At 40.8% G+C, this 14,888-nt stretch overlaps 1 protein-coding gene across 2 annotated transcripts in view; it reads left to right on the top strand.

The window, feature by feature from the left end:
- The first annotated feature begins 5,907 nt into the window (after window positions 1-5,907).
- The window catches only part of FRMPD4 (FERM and PDZ domain containing 4), a 292,648-nt gene continuing 283,667 nt past the window's right edge, over window positions 5,908-14,888 (top strand). For both annotated transcript variants that reach the window (XM_077927506.1, XM_028727697.2), the window contains exons 1-2: window positions 5,908-5,994; window positions 9,382-9,482. In XM_077927506.1, coding sequence (XP_077783632.1) covers window positions 5,965-5,994; window positions 9,382-9,482 — 131 coding nt within the window. In that variant the 5' untranslated portion in view covers window positions 5,908-5,964. The remainder of the gene's footprint in view (window positions 5,995-9,381; window positions 9,483-14,888) is intronic.

Below are 14,888 nucleotides of genomic sequence, written 5' to 3'. Positions count from 1 at the left end.
TGACCTTTAAGCTCTGCGGATGGTGGTTTTGTTATGTACTTCTGGGGGATGTAATGGTTTAATGCTTTATATTAAATTCTGTGGTATATTTATTTAAGGAAGAAGAACCAGACTAGTTTAAGTGCATGGCTCTTTGAAGCAGGCATTCATTTTGATGCAAACATTTTATTACCTTTTTATCCTGCCTTTCCCCCCCAAGTGAGGAGGAGGAATATGGTATTTGTGCATTCATCCTCATATCGAGAGAGAGAGAGAGAGAGCTTTCCCACTGATCTTAGTGGTTTCGGGGAGATTTGAACCTGAAATTTCTGCTCATTTGGTTACTATCTAGTCAAACACTCTTAATAATAACACACCAGCTGTTCATGAGCTGTAATGGTACGAAAGGAAACCATGTACACTCTTTAATCTCTTCCTGTCCCAAATCAATGCTGATTTCGTTAAAAGGACATAATAATAGCAATATAACCTTTGAGAAGGCAGGACAGTCATTTTGAATCTGCGTGGTGGGCCTAATGCGGGGGGAGTATGGAGCCTGTTCTGAATATAGAACAAAAATAGCTAGTTACAAGACTGATCTTGATATATGACTAATATTGTAATAGGTTGTTGTTAGTATGGTAGTAAAATAACAGCAAGGAAAACCTTGGCTTAGGTTCCAGCACGCTTTGCCATTTATTAGTAATGATGATCTAATCTGATGGCTTGGATGATACCATTTACAGGTCATTACAGCAGATCTGCAAGAATAAGACTACTGTGGCAAATAGCAGATGTACACCTAGCTGCTCTGAGGTGTGTGCAGTGAGTGAAAAAAAGAGAGAGATAAATATAGTCTCTAGTTAGATATATTGTTCTATCTGATTATCAACAAATTTCTGCTCAGTGTAAATTCATTATGAAGAGTAAAGCCTTGATACTTAGTATGCAATCTATGAGATTCTCTGGAACATGAAATGTCTGTCTTCAGTGGCAGTACCAGTTACTGGGAGCAACAGCGGGCCATATTCAGGCATCTCGTAACTATGGATACCAAACTTGGGAAGAGATCAGTAGGAATGGGAAGGGTTCCACCCTCTTGATGTTTCTGCATAAGCTGACCACATACCATGATAACAAGCATATGTTTGAAGGGGGTCACTTCTACAAGCATGGGGTTTCCTTCATGAGAACAAGAACCAAAATCCTGGCCAAATTTGGAAACTCTATGGGTGTAGAAGTGGCCCTCCTTCAGAAGGACACTGGGCATGAGTCACCAGGGCTGTGACCAGCATGTACAATGGCACTGAGGGGAGTGAGGTTAACCCTCTCATGCTTTCACTGGACCCTTAATGCATTTGTTACCTGCAGGTTACCAGATGCCTGACTAGGGTTGGCATAAGAAAGCAATTTGCCTTCTATCAGGCTCTCTGGAAGCTTGTGGTTAGATGCTGAACTGGTTGGCTCACTGGGTCTGATATGGTGGAGCTCTTCGTGTGTTCTTATGCATATGCCCACATTGTGGAACTATGTATAATGCATTATGTTTCTACATATATTTATTTCAATGGAGTTGCTTAAAAACTAAATAAATCTGGTTTGCTTTTCTCATGACTTTGCATATGCCCAGTCCTTCACAGTAAAGCCTTCAGTCATTCAATGCATTACAGTGGTACCTCGGGTTACATACGCTTCAGGTTACAGAGTCTGCTAACCCAGAAATAGTTAAGAACTTTGCTTCAGGATGAGAACAGAAATCGTGCTCCGGTGGCGCAGCAGCAGTGGGAGGCCCCATTAGCGAAAGTGGTGCTTCAGGTTAACAACAGTTTCAGGTTAAGACCAGACCTCCGGAATGAATTAAGTACGTAACCAGAGGTACCACTGTACTAAGTATATGCAGCCAAGGAAAGAAACATTTGCTGCATTTTAAGGAGCAAAATTGGGAATTGGGAATGAGGGGTAAAAACCAGGGACTATCTGTATATTTATGTGCTTGCTCATTTAGCGAGGCACTGGAAATATTTAGCACTGCAGTTGCCAGGTTATGGCATATCTAAGAATATATTTCTTTTGCATCTTTTCCTTTTCATCTTTAGCTGCTGGACTGTGAAATTAAACACAACTCTATCCTAGTAAGCACCTGGGTCAATTAAATTGCATCTACCAAAACAAATATGTGAGAGAGCTTGTATTTAAATGCTTTTGGGAACAGATTTCAAGGTAGCAAGCAGGAAACCATGTTCATAATTCCCTCAACACCACCGTTCAGTATTCTTGCAGTACATTTAGCAGTACTGAAGAACTTACGTCAGATCTGTTTCTTTATACAGATGCATGAGCCATACTGTGTTTGCAGCCAAACAATAAGAGGTGTGTGTATGTGTGTGTATGTTTCAACATAGCCCTAAGGAAATCATTTCATCAGTGTAATCTATTCCCCCCCCCCCCCATGAACTGTTCTGAAGGTTTTCCTGACCATCCTAAACAGATTGGGGGAGGGCGCAGTCTGGAGGTCTGACCCACGAATAACGTCCTCTCCTGATCTTTCTGCTATTGAGGCGAAACACTAAATGCCCGGCTCTGCTGCTGGCTTTTGATAAATTAATTAAAAGATGAAATGTGTTAATTATTTTCTTTTTAATGTAGATCACGCTGCTCAATTTGCTTCTCTAATCACTTAGATCAATTGCATCTTAAAATAAAGTCAGTGATGATTGATGAAATAACCATGTAAAACACAGAGAGATTAAGAAATATTCTCCCCATAACTTAACTCTCTTCAGAGGAGTCTTTGGAGTCTAGGCAGTTACCTAAAATTACATTAGCCTTTTATGCAGCCACAAAACACTGCTGATTATGTGCCTCTTATGAGACACTACAATTCCCCAGATATTTTGCATAGGTACTACTGCAAAGTAAGATAGCTCCCATTCTATGCCTGTTTACCTGCTTGCTTGCCTACATGCAGAATGATGTATTTCTCTGTTGAATTTTATTCTTTTAGTTTCAGCCCAATTTTGTGTTTTGTCAAGGTCATGTTGAATTTTATTCCACTCTTTGGATATGTAAGCTGTTCCTCCCTGTTTTGCATCATCTGAATATCTGATGAAATTTCCCCCCATCTTCTTGTTTAGAGAATGGTTGCCTTCCACATGTTGTTGCTTGTACTCCAACTCCCATCAGTCCCAGCCATCATAAAAACCAATAGTTAAGAAGGATGGGATATTAGGGAAGAGAAGAAATACATTTCATTCCAATAGCAGGAGATAGCCTTCCCTTAAATTGGCTTAATTTGAATGGTCCATGAAACCCATAAATAAAACACACCGTAAGTTGGAAATCAAATCTAGACACTGAGAGGGAGGCTGTAAAGGCTGGACTGTTAGGTCCAGTTGCGAACGACTCTGGGGTTGCAGCGCTCATCTCGCTTTACTGGCCGAGGGAGCCGGCGTACAGCTTCCGGGTCATCTGGCCAGCATGACTAAGCCACTTCTGGCGAACCAGAGCAGTGCACGGAAACACAATTTACCTTCCCGGCAGAGCGGTACCTATTTATGTACTTGCACTTTGACATGCTTTCGAACTGCTAGGTGGGCAGGAGCAGGGACCGAGCAACGGGAGCTCACCCCGTCACGGGGATTCGAACCGCCGACCTTCTGATCGGCAAGCCCTAGGCTCTGTGGTTTAGCCCACGGCGCCATCTGCGTCCCATTGCATATATTAGTAGCTTTGTACTAATAAAACATTTTTATGTAACTGTGTATTTTTGTAATATTTTAAGTTGGTTGCTGCTTCAGCTTTTTTGTACACTGCTTAGTGATTTTTTAATATATTAAGTGGTATAGAAATTAAATAATCAACCATTCAATCAAATCACACAGTTAGTTCTCCATATAAGATTAGGCTGTCAGTCCAAATTGTTGCTGGCAGTCCTTTTAAATCCTATTGGAGATTTCATTTACTGTATAGAACCAGCCCTCAGATTTGCACAAAACTAGAAAACTACGCAAGCAAAGTTACAATTGCCTGACTGTGCATTACCACCCTTCTTAGGTGGGGATTTTTTTTAAAACTAGGTGCACATGCAACTATGTGCATGCCTTCCCTGTTGGTACTTAATTGCCATAACAGAAACAATAGATTTGAAGCCAGGAGGCAGCACAAAAGGAAGCACCTACTGGTATGAATAGGAAAGACCAAAGTTGCCCAGTGAATACAAATTCAAATACATGTGTATGGGGATTAGTCCAGGCTAATACAAATGGGACAAAAGTGGATTAACAAGCCCAAAACTTCCATAGTGGGAAACGTTTATGTCGATTTGTAGCTACCAGTTTTTCAAGGCATTGGCCTCTATTTATTAGAAAGGTTGCTTCTCGAGGACCTGCTTATTGAGCATTCATTCTGATTTGCTGCAAGGAGGTTAAAATGTAGCACCCTGCTTGTGGTTAACGCTTAGCTGGAATGAAATATTCAACGCAGCAATAGAGAAATTAAAATAATAATTTATTTGTCAGACAAATAAATGAGAGGCACAGTGGTATATGGTTACCAAGCTCTGGCCTGGCCTCCTGCCATTATGGCCAGCACTTATATTCCCTTAATCCAGCCCCCTTTGCTCCTCCTGTGGCTGCATCTGTCCAATCAGCCTGGTTGAAATTCCTATTGGCTGCCTGCTATATCCAATCACAAAAGATACACCCATATCCTCCTGTCCTTATATGGAACACAAAGAGCTATATATTGTTACATCTATAAATGACAAATAAGTAGTAATATATCTTACATGTGTCTCAACAAGGAATCTTAATTACCAGCTCACCTCTTGCCCTCCCTGCCCTATTGCCTTCTAAAACAAATGGTTAATCTTAAATTTTTATCTTAAACATATGTCAAGGATCTTGAGTTTCACATCAACATTGAAAGATCTCCTTCATTTGAAGGTTTCTAAACAAATGCCTGGCAACTATATATCAGGACCGCCCAGATGGCGTCTTCCTGTCCGGCAGGGGGGCTAGGCTGGTGGCTGACTTAATTTCAGGATAAATACAACTCTTACAACTATATGAAATAAGAATCTAGCATTTCTTAAATCCTTTGCATAATTACATTTAAGCCAATATATTTAATACATAATATATATAGCTTTTTAAAAGGAAAAGAAATCTTTGCAGAGTAAAAGGATCTCAATTTAAAAAGAAACAAGGAACAGCTTTTAAAACGCTTCCCAAAATACCAGCCAGCCAGATGCTTAGCCTTTTTGACCTTTAGGCAAATGACTCTTTGTATATTGAGAGGCCGAATGGCAAAACCTTACTATTTACCTACCACTTTTACAACTTAGTTGTACTCTACAGCAAGCAGGTCAGTGACCTGCTTCTCAGCCTTTTTATGACCGCAATAAACCAGGGGGCCCTTTGCTTGCCAGCTGCTTGCTGGAGCCGCTTGCTGGTTTTCTACCTTGGAAGAAACATTTGTGAATTCAAGCCCATTTTAGACTTTATGAACCTGATCAAAATATAAGTCAATATAAACCTTAATTAAAAATACAGTCTATATTCAGATGCCTCAACATGACCACATCAAGCAACTGTTATCTCGCACCTGTCAGTGCATTTTCCTTACTGAAGAAGTCTGATTTTCTTTGGAAGCAGGTTTGTTGTGCAAAAGCTCCAAATCTACTTCATCTGCGCAGCTTGCATTTGCCAGTATGTGACAGAACCCCACCAACAAAATAACAAGTCTGGACCCCAAAAGGCAAAATTAGCCTTCTCTTTCCCTCTTCCCCCACTCCCCAAGAAGAGTTCAACATGATTATCTCTCCAAAGAGGCAACAAGGGTCAGATCATATTTCAAAAGGTTTGGGGACAATATGCTGCTCACCTGCAACTGAATATTCTAAATTTACTCCATAGGTGTAAACAAAGTAGGCTCCAGCATCCCATCCTGCTTTAGTGGATCTACGTGTCTTGGAAGAAGGTGACGATGCCCCTTTCTATTGAATCAACATTACAAGTGCTAGACGGTAAATCCTGTATGCTGAACAGGTACTGCTGATGCTTCGTTTATTATTACTGTTTAAATTGCTAATCATTTCTATAAGACTCCTTAATAAAGCACAGGGCTTACAGTAATGATCTGATTTATTCTCGCAACAACCCTTCAAGGTATAGCATTAAAACTGTACTACAATAAAACGCAATGTAAATAAAAGAAGCAATTAAATAACATACAGCATATAGCACAGTGCATTACCATAGCCACAACAGACAGAAACATTATTAAATCGTCTGCCAAGACCCTCTGCAATTTTCAAGGAGTCCACAGAGAAAAGAAGCTTTGGAACCACTGCCATATACAATATGTTTTATTAGTCGAACTCTGAAAAATACTGGCACAAACAGGAAGAACATTAGGCCCAGTGGTAAAATGCTTCTAACTACTCTGCTTTAGGTTCGACATTAATCATTGTTTGCTGAGCTGGGCCTGAATTGTAGAACGGTCGCCCTAAGAATAAGGAAATTCACATTTTCATTTCAGATATGATGCAGAGTCCTCTGTCCTTCCCCAAAGAGTGAGGGGTGTTCAATATGGAACTGCATATTTTGGCTTCTCTCCATATGATTGCAGAAGAGTCTGCCTCGTTCGGCCCCCTGAACTTCTGGATGGGACTGGAGGGGAGAATAGGGAAGGTGAAAAATCAGTTGGGTGATTGGATACCCCCAATTATTTCCATTCTGTTTCCTCTGCCGCTGAACAGAATTTGAAAAGTTGGGGTATCTATGCTTTTTATTTCAAATGCATAGTGCACAACCCTTTGCCTCATAAATACATATTTAGTTTCTGTGAGAAAATAGAGGAATTTTTAGCCTGTCACTTTATCCTTGACCTTGAAACACTGGATGCACTGACTCTGACTTTAATTGTCATGACATCACAGCTGAACTTCTACAATGTATAATTAGTGAGGACTTGTGGTGATGTCATAATAAAAAAGCACGGAATATAGAATATAGAATATAGACATTGCTAATTCTGAAGGTACGCGGATGGCGCCGTGGGTTAAACCACAGAGCCTAGGACTTGCCAATCAGAAGGTCGGCGGTTCGAATCCCCGCGACGGGGTGAGCTCCTGTTGCTCAGTCCCAGCTCCTGCCAACCTAGCAGTTCGAAAGCACGTCAAAGTGCAAGTAGATAAATAGGTACCGCTCCGGGGGGGAAGGTAAACAGCGTTTCCGTGCGCTGCTCTGGTTCGCCACAAGTGGCTTAGTCATGCTGGCCACATGACCTGGAAGCTGTATGCCGGCTCCCTTGGCCAATAAAGCGAGATGAGCGCTGCAACCCCAGAGTCGTTCGTGACTGGATCTAATGGTCAGGGGTCCCTTTACCTTTACCTTAATTCTGAAGGTCAACTTTTTACATTATAGCAATTGATGCTTCTAGTATGTAGAAGCACTTAAAATATCCCACATGGTCTTCTGACTCTATGGAGTCTCTTTAGGCTCCGGGGATTCATATGTACATTTATGGTTTGGTTTTGCAAGTTAACTTTCTGGTGACTTCCTAAAAATTCACACCTGAACCCTTGGGCCTTTGAATACACCTCTCCTCCCATGTGTATATGGGTCTTCCTTTGGAAGAGAAATAAAAGCAGCTTAATGTGCACACACAGGCACACTTTGCATGCACATCTGATCCTACACTTTGCTACTTGTGTGGTGCCTCTTTTCACTAGTCAATAACTCTCGCTGTTGTCATTCTGAAAAATACCAATATCCTAGCTACTGGACATAATTCAGCAGCTCTGGTTTACGCTCAGATCACCATTCATACAAGACCTTCATTGTTCTTTTCTATGCAAGGGGAATATCAATATCAGCAGTTAGAATCTTCCCTTGAATCTTCTCTTCCCTTCCCTTAAGCAGCATAGAGGTGGAAACAGGGACACATCTATGACGAAGGCTTGGAAGTCAACTTTTTGTATTCCATTTGATGTAATTTGGCACTGATTCGTTAAAAACTTGGAAAAACCAATAAATATTAATTGGTTTTAAAAAAAATCTCCCTTGTATACATACATATTAGACAGGAGTCTTCTCTATTGTCCATCTTTGAACAAACCTCCTTAGTGGAGGTGTTTTTATATATTAATTCTAGTTTGTGTTTCTATTGGATTTTAACTGAATTTATACACAAGTGATTGCTGTATATATCACACACAAGCACATGAGGGACGTGTCACGGGAAATGATTCACAAAGAAATAATTATATGAAGCATTTCATAATTATAGGAAGACAGACGGCTGCCAAGAGTCTGCATGTACACCTTTGTTGTTAACCACTCACAAAGGCAGAAAGAATACATACAAATTCTGCCTTTTATTTAATTGCGCTGTTACATGATTGGCAAACAGAATCTTCCATTTCACTTTCGCATGCACGTCTATATCCTTAAATAATTTACTTGTCAAACGAGTTCAGATATTCACATGTTTCCCATTCTCCTATCCTTCTTGTGTATTTAGAATATAAGCCTATATGTTGTTATTATTTCTTGTTCTTTTTAATTCCAGGTTTTTTTAAAATATTGCACAGCTCCTTGGTTTGTTTGTTTTTCAAAGGTTTTATTAGAATAGAAGCAATTCTGAACCCCCTTCCTTTTAGGATTATTGTGAGGAATCAGAATAGTCTGTAAGTGGTTTGATAGTGCTGTGTATTTTAAACGAAGCTTAATTCTCTGTACAGCTGAACTCTGATGCCTTCCTTGAGAGGATAGTCTTGAAGCTCTAAATTTCTGCTCTTTCTTTATCCCTGTGGTAAATTGCTCTTGCTCAATAAAGTTTTCCTTATCTGGCAGAGGTATTTGGTCCCACCGTTCCACTTTCTGCTTTAGCGACTTCAAGTATGCTACAGAAGGGCAGAAATCCTAAGCTTTGCTAAGCAAGCCGAGAAAAAAATGTTTAGGGTTTAAAAACTTTTTTTTTTAAAAGTAGCTCAGCAATTTGATGCCATCCTGGATGTTTTGATGGAAATCTGTATGTCTGACCATCAAATCTGACCGTTAATAGAAAGCCATATTTCTGTTAAGGGTGAGGAGACATCTTATCAGAGCCTTTGCTTCTGTAAAGGCACTCAAAGCACATGACCTCTTAAGCATATCTTGTTTCTACTCAGCAGAATAATGAAATATGATTGGTCTCCAAGCTGTTATTGCCTCTGTTTTCCTAGTCTCTGTGCCACAGCCATGCTTGCACACTTCGCTATTTTTGTGGCTGTCTCTTTTCACCGGCGAAGAACTTTAGCTGCTGTCCTTCTGAAAAATACCAGCAACAAAGCCGTCTCTCTTGTTGGTCTAATGAAGAGCAAATATATTGACTAAATTAGTTTCTGTACTTCTGAAGATCATGGAGAGAAACTTCATTGAAGAAGAAATTCAGCAGACCCTCTCCCTTTCCTGGGACACTGGCAAAGTCACAGATGAAGATGAGAAGCAGTTTTGTCAGTGAGTAAAATATTTAATTTTATAACATCCTTTTCATGATTTCTATACGATCCACCACAGCACAATCAACATGAGAGATACGAAAAAGCAAAAAAGTGCTTTTGGCTCCTTGCATTTGTATGTAACTGCTGATGAGTGCAATTAGAGATGATGTTCTCAAGAGAGAACGTTATCAGTTCATTGTCCTATCGGGTGGGTGCTTCCATTTGTACACATCATGCAAACTGTATAGCATGCACACACAGAATTAAGAATGAATGAAAGTAAATTAGTTGCTACTGCTCTGTGGAATAATAGTGGTTGTATAAATTATTTCTCTTCAATGTTTTTCAATAAAGTAGTTTCTTCTGAAATACGTATACATTATTTATTCACAACTTCTTTGCCCTTTGTATCAATATGCATAAGGATAGCCTGTATGCTTTTTAATACGCAGGATATGTGCGGTTAATGCAGCTGCAAAGATGAAGCCAGAAAGGCAGGAGATTGACAGAGCAATGCTATTTCAATGTCATGTTTTCCTTACATTTTAATTTTGTACCAAAAAAAAGTACAGCACTATTTTGAAAAATTCAATAGTAATTGCTGATGTCTCTTTTGATCAGTACAAAATATGCCACTGCATTTATTTTCTTAACAAATGGCCGTGCACATGCTGATGCATGTGGTTTTTTTATTTATTTAAATCAAAGCAGTAGCTATGAATGGATGTACTTTTTCAGTAAATGAAAAAATGTAATAGAGGGGCTGTGGCATATTTGCTACCTCAGAATTTGCTAACGCTGCCATTTATTTTCATCCAGGCATCTTCTATCTGCTGCTTGACAGAACCGCAGAGAAATAAGTTAGATGGATTGGTTTTATTTCTAAAAATTAGGGAAAAAATCCTCCCGATTCCCAACTTCTTTATTTATTATAATTATATATTCCATTTTTATCACCCCCCCTTTTTTTTACCTCCAGGGCAGCACACATGGTGTCCTCCAATTTTATCCACACAACAACCTTGTGAGATAAGATAGGTGAATAAAAGACAAGTAGCTGAGGTCAAATAGAGAGCTTCATGTCTGAACACATATTTGAACTTGGAGCTCTGCAGCCTAAGCCTAGTACTCTATCTACACTACCCTTCTGCTGTTGAGAACAGTGTCACTCTGGTTTTTCCTTCAATGTCTGAACTTTTGCTTCCACTGCATTGCCTCCCCTTATCCGTTTCCCTTGAATTGTTTTTTTAAATGAGCACCACAAACACGGCTCCATCCTTAACCCTCCCCCCCAAACTTGTCAAGAATTTTTTTGAACAAACCTTAGTAGCAGGCAGCCTCTTCCACTTTGCCATCTTTACATTGGCTTTTCCATGTGACGCCTGCCAAGAAGCAGAGGCAGACAGAGAATAAAAATAGAGTTTGGAGGTGTATTGTCAATAGTTCCTCAGCAGTAGCTACCTGCCATGTTAAGGCAGATAATTTGTTTGTACAAGAGGGCGATCCTGCATTGAGAACTTCACATTTCCCAGGCAGTATTTCAATACTTGAAGCAGAACTAGCCCTGAGAAACTGTCTAGAGAACACTGCAGAAGCATTCGTATTCCATAAGTATAAAATATACTTGAGCTGCTATAATTATTTCTAACATAGATGAGGAATAGGGATGGGCAAAACTGTCAATTTTCATTTCTCTCTGTTTCTCTTTTTTAATAAAATCTTAAGTTCAGTTCTTTACATTATTTCCAGTTTGAGAATTCCTTTTTAAAAAGTCCTCATGAAAGTTCACCTGCATTTTATTACAGATTTCTCTTAGCACTCATATTTTTGCAGTGCGTATTTCTCCTAATATAATACATTTTGCACTAATATGTGTTCATAGTATATGCATTTCTGTACTTGGCCGGTAAGCTGCATTGCAAAATTTGGAGAAGTATGAATTTCTAAGGATGGTTGTGTTTTGGTTCCACATAGCATTTCAGAAAGTGTGAAGTAGGTAGATTTATCTTGAAATGCAAACTGAACTGAATTTCTCTCCCATTCTTAATGGAGGTGTGAACCCATCTACTGCGACTGGCCCTACCAGCCAGTAATTCTAACATGTCAAATCACTACAGTAGCAGCACTGAAGTAACCTCACCGGGGCACAAGTCTGGGAAGTGCGTATGGAGGTGCTGGGCTGCTCAGATGGAAACCCCCTACCCAGCCTTGCTGAACTGGTCCAAAGAAGAATATATTTGGCACCAGCTTGGCTGCAAGAGTTTCCAGAAGAAAGCATACAAGATGCCATCCAGCCATCTTAGGAACTCCACTATGGAACTGTGTAGGGTTTACTCCTTAGCGTTTTCCTCTCCCAAAGATAGCCCACAAGGCAGTGGAGGTTTAGGATCAGAGTTTTCCTTCTCCTAGATAGGCTATTTTCTCAGGTTGACGAGCCCCACCTGTCCCTGACTTCTCTCTATAGCACATGCAGAAATCCCGTCCTTGACCGCTGGACCCACTTTTAGTCTTGTTTGCTCAGTCCAACGGTGCCTGTCTTCACATGGAGGGAAATCCCTATTTTACTGAGGGTTTGAGACTCATCAGCTACCTTCAGATGTCTTCTAAAAGTCGAATAGTTGTTTATTTCCTTGACATCTGATGGGAGAGTGTTCCACAGGGCGGGCACCACTATTGAGAAGGCCCTCTGCCTGGTTCCCTGTAACCTCACTTCTCACAGTGAAAGAACCGCCAGAAGGCCCTCAGCGCTGGACCTCAGTGTCTGGGCTGAATGATGAAGATCACCCACTTGAAGCTGCTGGATTGCCCACCAGTAAAAGCTTACTTGTCCACATATGTTTTGGCTAACAGAATAATCTGTGCATTCCCAGGTCACCTCTAGCTTGGCCTTGAAAGAAGAAAAAGAAACTTAATTTCCAACTGCCCTGTTGTCATGACTTCCCATTTCTCAAAGATCTATTCTGTTTTTCTTGTTATTAGATGTAAAGACTCCAAATAAGAAGGTCACAAAAGCCTAGAATATTTCAGATAGCATTACAGATAGTATTAAAAGAGTTCTATCATTACATTTCCCACAACTCTGACAAGCCAAAGGATTTTATGTTGTGAAATGCAGGCCTGGAAGTTGAATGCATTTTATATTGCTGTCTTCGTTCAGCCAAACATACAGTAAAAAGTCCCCTTTGAAGGCAGTGATTACATTTTGACCTTTTAGAGCTTGCTTTTAGAGTAAAGATTTTTATCTCACATTACAGATAATTGCTGACTGGGTTTAATGCAATCCTCCCAGAGAGCAGGAACTGAAGAGCCTGGGATTTCTGTGATTTAATAGATCATTTATCTTGACTGAGAAGCAGAGGAAGGGAGAGAAGGCTGCGGAAACTTGAACTCTCCGCATCTGAAGGCCTCACAATTTCCTACCTATAGGCTGAATTTGTTTGCTTGTACTTGCCGATCGAAAGGTCGGCGGTTCGAATCCCCGCGGCGGGGTGCGCTCCCGTTGCTCGGTCCCAGCGCCTGCCAACCTAGCAGTTCGAAAGCACCCCCGGGTGCAAGTAGATAAATAGGGACCACTTACTGGCGGGAAGGTAAATGGCGTTTCCGTGTGCGGCTCTGGCTCGCCAGATGCAGCTTTGTCACGCTGGCCACGTGACCCGGTAGTGTCTCCAGACAGCGCTGGCCCCCGGCCTCTTGAGTGAGATGGGCGCACAACCCTAGAGTCTGTCAAGACTGGCCCGTACGGGCAGGGGTACCTTTACCTTTACCTTACTTCCTTCTCACAAACTTTGATAGATGGTATTAAAGCCTCATTGTTTGTTAATATGCAATCCAAAGAGAGGAAGCAGCTTAGTCATGCTGGCCACATGACCCGGAAGCTGTACGCCGGCTCCCTCAGCCAATAAAGCGAGATGAGCACTGCAACCCCAGAGTCGGTCACGACTGGACCTAATGGTCAGGGGTTACTTTACCTTTTTAACTCCGTGGCAGTCCAAGCTCAGGAAATGCAGCTAAAGAAGTGTGCCTTCAATACTATTAAACCTGTTTACATTATCCTGTTTAAATTGGTTGCCTCTTTCTTGAATCCATTAGGATAGAAAAAGCCCGGACTGAGGAATACCCAAATCACCCCACATTACCTTTGAGATCGTTGTTTGTTTGTTTTTAAATGGCAAAATGGCACAGGGAAATATTTGATTTACTCTAATACGGCAAAAACTTTCAGGAGAAACTTGTCCTTTTAAAAAAACTATTATATTTGAAGATTTTTCAATTACAGAAGAACATCACATGGACCAATATTTCATTAACCTTTCATTTCAAACATAAGCACCAATTTTCACTTACATATTCTCTTTTCAGAGTTAGCAGAGATCAAATTAATTGAAAATCTCTGTTCAGATTTTCATCTTCTTCTTTTTTTAAAACGTCTGGCCCCTCCAAATTGGTGGGGGTTTTTTTGTCTCACTTTGGTTTTTTGAAGGCGTATTCTACAGTATGTAACTGACACAATTTTAGTTGTTTTGCAGTGGTTCATCACTGTTACATTATTGCTGTCTGAAGTGACTCTCCTGAACTATAGTGCAAAAAAGCAGGACAAAAATTGGAAAAATTTGTGGTCTCTACAGTCATGTGATTCAGAGGGAAGTTAAGGTACATGCATTGATTAGAAACAAAGCAATTACCATCCCAAAACATTTGCAGGTGCAAGCAGTATTGACAGAGGCATGGTGTATAACTGCCTGATTCCTTCATGATAACAACTCATCATCAATGCAGAATAAAAAGGATGTCAGGGCGGGGGCTGGGGTTGGCTTGATTTGTTTATGTGTTTCCCAGTATCACAAGGGCAGGGCTTTTCCAAATTCATCTTTTGAGTCAAGAGATATCGGAAACAGGATTCCCAGGTAAGATCCTCCCTCTATTGTGTGGGCAGGTAATCCCTCCCCTACCTGGCCTGGTCTCCTTGGCAACGCTTCCCCCAGGTGGGATTGGACAACTGACTGAGGTAGGCGGAGACCTCCAGGTATCCCACCTGAGGGAAGGCAAAGCCAAGCCTATGCTGATGGAGCCGCTCCAGATCTAGGGGCTGTGCGGTCCACGCAAAGGGCACCCCCCGTTTTAAGCGGGGAGCAGTCATTCCAAGAAATCATCCTTGAAATTAGGGCTCCCAATTGCACAGATTATGTTTTGTTCATTATAATACCCTTTCTTTTGTCTTGAGGTGGAAAACGTGGGGTGGCGCATAGTAGATAAAACAGTTAAAATGGGTCAGTAGTAAAGAAAGAAAAAGAAAGAAAGAAAAAAGCAGAGTGAAAGATAGACTGTGTTGCTTGTGTTGCCATCTTGACTCCTTTCCCATCCCTATTCTTTGTTAAAATACTGCTTAATAGGTTGAACCTAGAGGTATTTCCATCATAATGCC

This window comes from Podarcis muralis, chromosome 4, assembly GCF_964188315.1.
Source record: "Podarcis muralis chromosome 4, rPodMur119.hap1.1, whole genome shotgun sequence".
Taxonomy (NCBI): domain Eukaryota; kingdom Metazoa; phylum Chordata; class Lepidosauria; order Squamata; family Lacertidae; genus Podarcis; species Podarcis muralis.
Note: the sequence above shows the minus strand (reverse complement) of the source record. Positions and strands in the feature narration are given on the sequence as shown.